General features: G+C 45.3%; 1 protein-coding gene across 1 annotated transcript; it reads left to right on the top strand.

Annotated features, from left to right (window-relative positions):
* Window positions 1-677: 677 nt before the first annotated feature.
* Window positions 678-1,176, top strand: LOC119435148 (isocitrate dehydrogenase [NADP] cytoplasmic-like; the record flags this gene model as incomplete). The annotated part of the gene is made up of 2 exons (XM_037702084.1): window positions 678-754; window positions 852-1,176. Coding segments are annotated over exons 1-2 (402 nt in total), but the record flags the coding sequence as incomplete, so codon positions are not given.
* Window positions 1,177-3,299: the final 2,123 nt, after the last annotated feature.

The raw sequence follows: 3,299 nt of genomic DNA, 5'->3' as shown, positions 1-3,299 counted from the left end.
TTAATATTATCATCCTTCTCATTTCTTGCAGATTTCACATGCGCAAGTCGGAATTTTATTTCAATCACCTTTAATAAATCCTGCGTGATAATTTGATTTCTATTTTTAACACTTATATTGCCATTTATTTCTTCATATGATATTGATGTGGGAGCCGGAGCCTTGACAAGCTGCAGTTTGCGGCTTTCTATCCGTTACCCCCATATTTCTTGCAGAGAAATAAAAGTTCCTTTTGATTTATTTATTTATTTAATTCATTGATTGCTTGATTACTTTAATTGTGCCGCCGCTTTTTCGGTCCGCCGTGAGTGATGGGTATGTGCCATATTGAGGAAATCATCATCACCATCCTCCGGGGCTATGCTACCTGCGGGTATCGCTCCACCACAAATTTTTGAATGTAGTAATGAATAATTTTCTTTGATTTTCAGTGATTCAGGCAACAATCTTGCAATGTACCGATGTATATATCAAGTAGTTAACCTGAATGCATGCTGCCATGTTAAATATAATCTTAAACGTAAAAACTTCGCTCTTTTTTGCCGCGTGAGGCACGAACAGCTCGTGGTCGCGAGCACGACTACCGCGAGACGAACGCGCTCGTATTTCCAGGTGGCCGCTCTCTTGTCCAGAAGCATCGACTAGCCCCGCTGTTCCCACCGGCTGGCCCTGTACCCATGGAGAAACACATGTGCGGGCCCGTGATCGAGATGTGGGGCGACGACATGGCGCGCGTCGTCTGGGACCTGGTCCGGTAGAGGCTCATGGAGCTGTACGTGGACGCCAACCTGAGGGCGTTTGATCTATCAATCGAACATCGCAAGGAGATCAACGACACGATCACCCTGCAGGCCACCCAGGCGCTCGAGGTACAACGTGGGCGGCGTCAAGTGCGCCATCATCACGGCCGAGAAGGACGTTCTCGAGAAGTGCCACTTGAAGCGCACGTGGATGTTGCCCAACGGCGCCATTCGCAGCGCCCTCGGCGGTGACGTCTCCCGGAAGCCGATGGTCTACCGCCACATCCCTCCGCTCGTGAAGCAGTGGCGCAGGCCCATCATCATCGCGCGCCACGCGTTCAGCGACCAGTACAACGGCCAGGACTTCGTGGTCCCCGGACCAGGCACGCTCCAGATCAAATACTCGCCCACCGTGGGAGCTTCCTATAACATTCACGTAAGCGCCGGCAAATTTAATACGCAGAAGATATACGGGCACTTAAAGGGAAGCTCTCGATGTTTTGGCATTGCAAACAGTTTCTCACTATAACACCTAGATGGTAATCTGACGCCACCGTCTATGCCAGTTTCTTAAAGGGCGCTGTGCCATCATGGGAATGGCGGGATATGTTTGCGAGGCTTGTGTTGGCTGGGGTTGAGCGAGGCTTCGTCTAAAACGTGGATATGGCTACGCAAATGACACGTTGTTAAAATAAAATCTGCATAAATAACTTTCATTCACCCATATTACATTTCTGAATAAGTTTACTCACCTACAATGCAGGATCAAGCGAAGAAAATCAAGAACAGACAAGTTGTTTTAAAGCGAGCGAGAATGTTGTCATCGGTCCTCCAAATTTAGCGGCCAGCTGATGTTTTTTACGTTTCATATAATTGTACATCCAATAACGAAACCTCAAAATTAAACAAAACATGTGTTTGTTTAAGAATAAAGCGAGAACAGCTTTTTACGTGCTGTTTCGTCAGGGAAGGAATCATCGTGACAGAGGGAACGGTGCTAGACAGACGCGTCTTCAAGGTGTCCTAGCTCTCCAAGAACGATACCAATCCAAAGTCACAATATACCGGCATTCCCAAGCATACCAAAGCGCAGGAGCGCAGGATTTCCCTATAGGTAATATAGTCAGAAACTATGCAAATAAACAAGCGTGGCCAGTGTGGAGATCGCACACCGACTATTGTGTCTGAAAATTATCAACTGCAGTACTGCGTCACAACTGCGCAAAAACTGCTGAAATTTCAAAGGAAAGCCCGTTCGCGAGCTCTTTCACTCGAGGGACCTCGCCCTTCCTGTCGAAGAATCGAGCTTACACGCCTAATCACCTATGCTTCAATCTCAATGCCCTAAACGCGACCGATTACAGCACGTGACTTGGGTAACTCATCCAATGCAGAGCACTAAAAACTGCCCCTGGAGAAACGCCGCGCAGGAAAAAGGCAAGAAGGGAAAAAAATGAACCGACGATTACGATACTCCCTAAGGCGAATTTTGAATGCCGCTGTTTAGGTATTTTGAGTTCGCGATATTTCACGGCAAAGAATTTGGTTCTGAACAACAGGGTCCTCTCGGTGGCGACGCTGAGCCTCTGCTCGGGCCGCTCGTATAGCAGCAGCGGCAGACGAACCACTTTACCTATTGCTTCGTTCATTGTTGGGTGATTCCATGTAAGATCGAACAAAGGATGGCTGGTCGACTTAGTTCAATATTTTATATATTGTTGCCTGATGAGTGGAAAGAAGAGATCCGCAATTAGTTATCCTGCCAAATATTTTTTCGAAGCACCGCGAGTCATTGATGACGAAGAGGTGGAGTGCCGTGCTTACCTGCTCTGCTGTTTTGGCCAAATTTAGTTATGAATTACACAAAATATATTAAAGTTAGGCAGCTGAAATTTCTTGAAATAAATATATGCATGTTTTTGCGTGTGTTCAGTTATTTTTGGTTTTTGTGGGTAGGAACTTCAAAATCGTCCCAGGAAACGTTTGTTTGTCTACTTTTCAGGTCCTTATCTCTGAAAAGGCTTGTGGAGAGCGGCAACAATTCCGCGTTACGTTCTAAGCATACTTATTTACCAAACTACTAAAGGTTATATTTATATAACTTTTCAATAAAGAGATACTATCGGGCTAACTTCAAGAAAACATCCATCAATGAACATTTCTGATGACAATTTAAAAAGAAACACCAATTTTGATATTTATTAAACTTTGCCCTCTTATTCTCCTCCACATCAGCTTTCATAATAATTAAAAACATATTGCATAATTTTGTTCCATTCGTAGTTACAGCCCGTCGAATGAGACCCTTACGAAAGGATAGGCAATTGTTGTAGATCCGACTTCTTGCCCGCTAAGTGTTTAGAATGCAGGCAGGATTGTATTTCTGTTTCTTGAAACGCCAGTAGTACCGAAAAAGGTGGAACGTATGAACGTGGCACCCCAGTGGCAAATCAAGATGTAGAATGCCAAGGGAAACAAAAGCAAAACTATCGGTAACCGGATGCGCGCGCCTATCTCAGATGACGGCAGCAGACTGCCTGAGCCATAGTGTTTCTCACT

Source organism: Dermacentor silvarum, unplaced genomic scaffold, assembly GCF_013339745.2.
Source record: "Dermacentor silvarum isolate Dsil-2018 unplaced genomic scaffold, BIME_Dsil_1.4 Seq481, whole genome shotgun sequence".
Classification (NCBI taxonomy): Eukaryota; Metazoa; Arthropoda; class Arachnida; order Ixodida; family Ixodidae; genus Dermacentor; species Dermacentor silvarum.
This window is presented reverse-complemented; position numbering and strand designations above follow the sequence as displayed.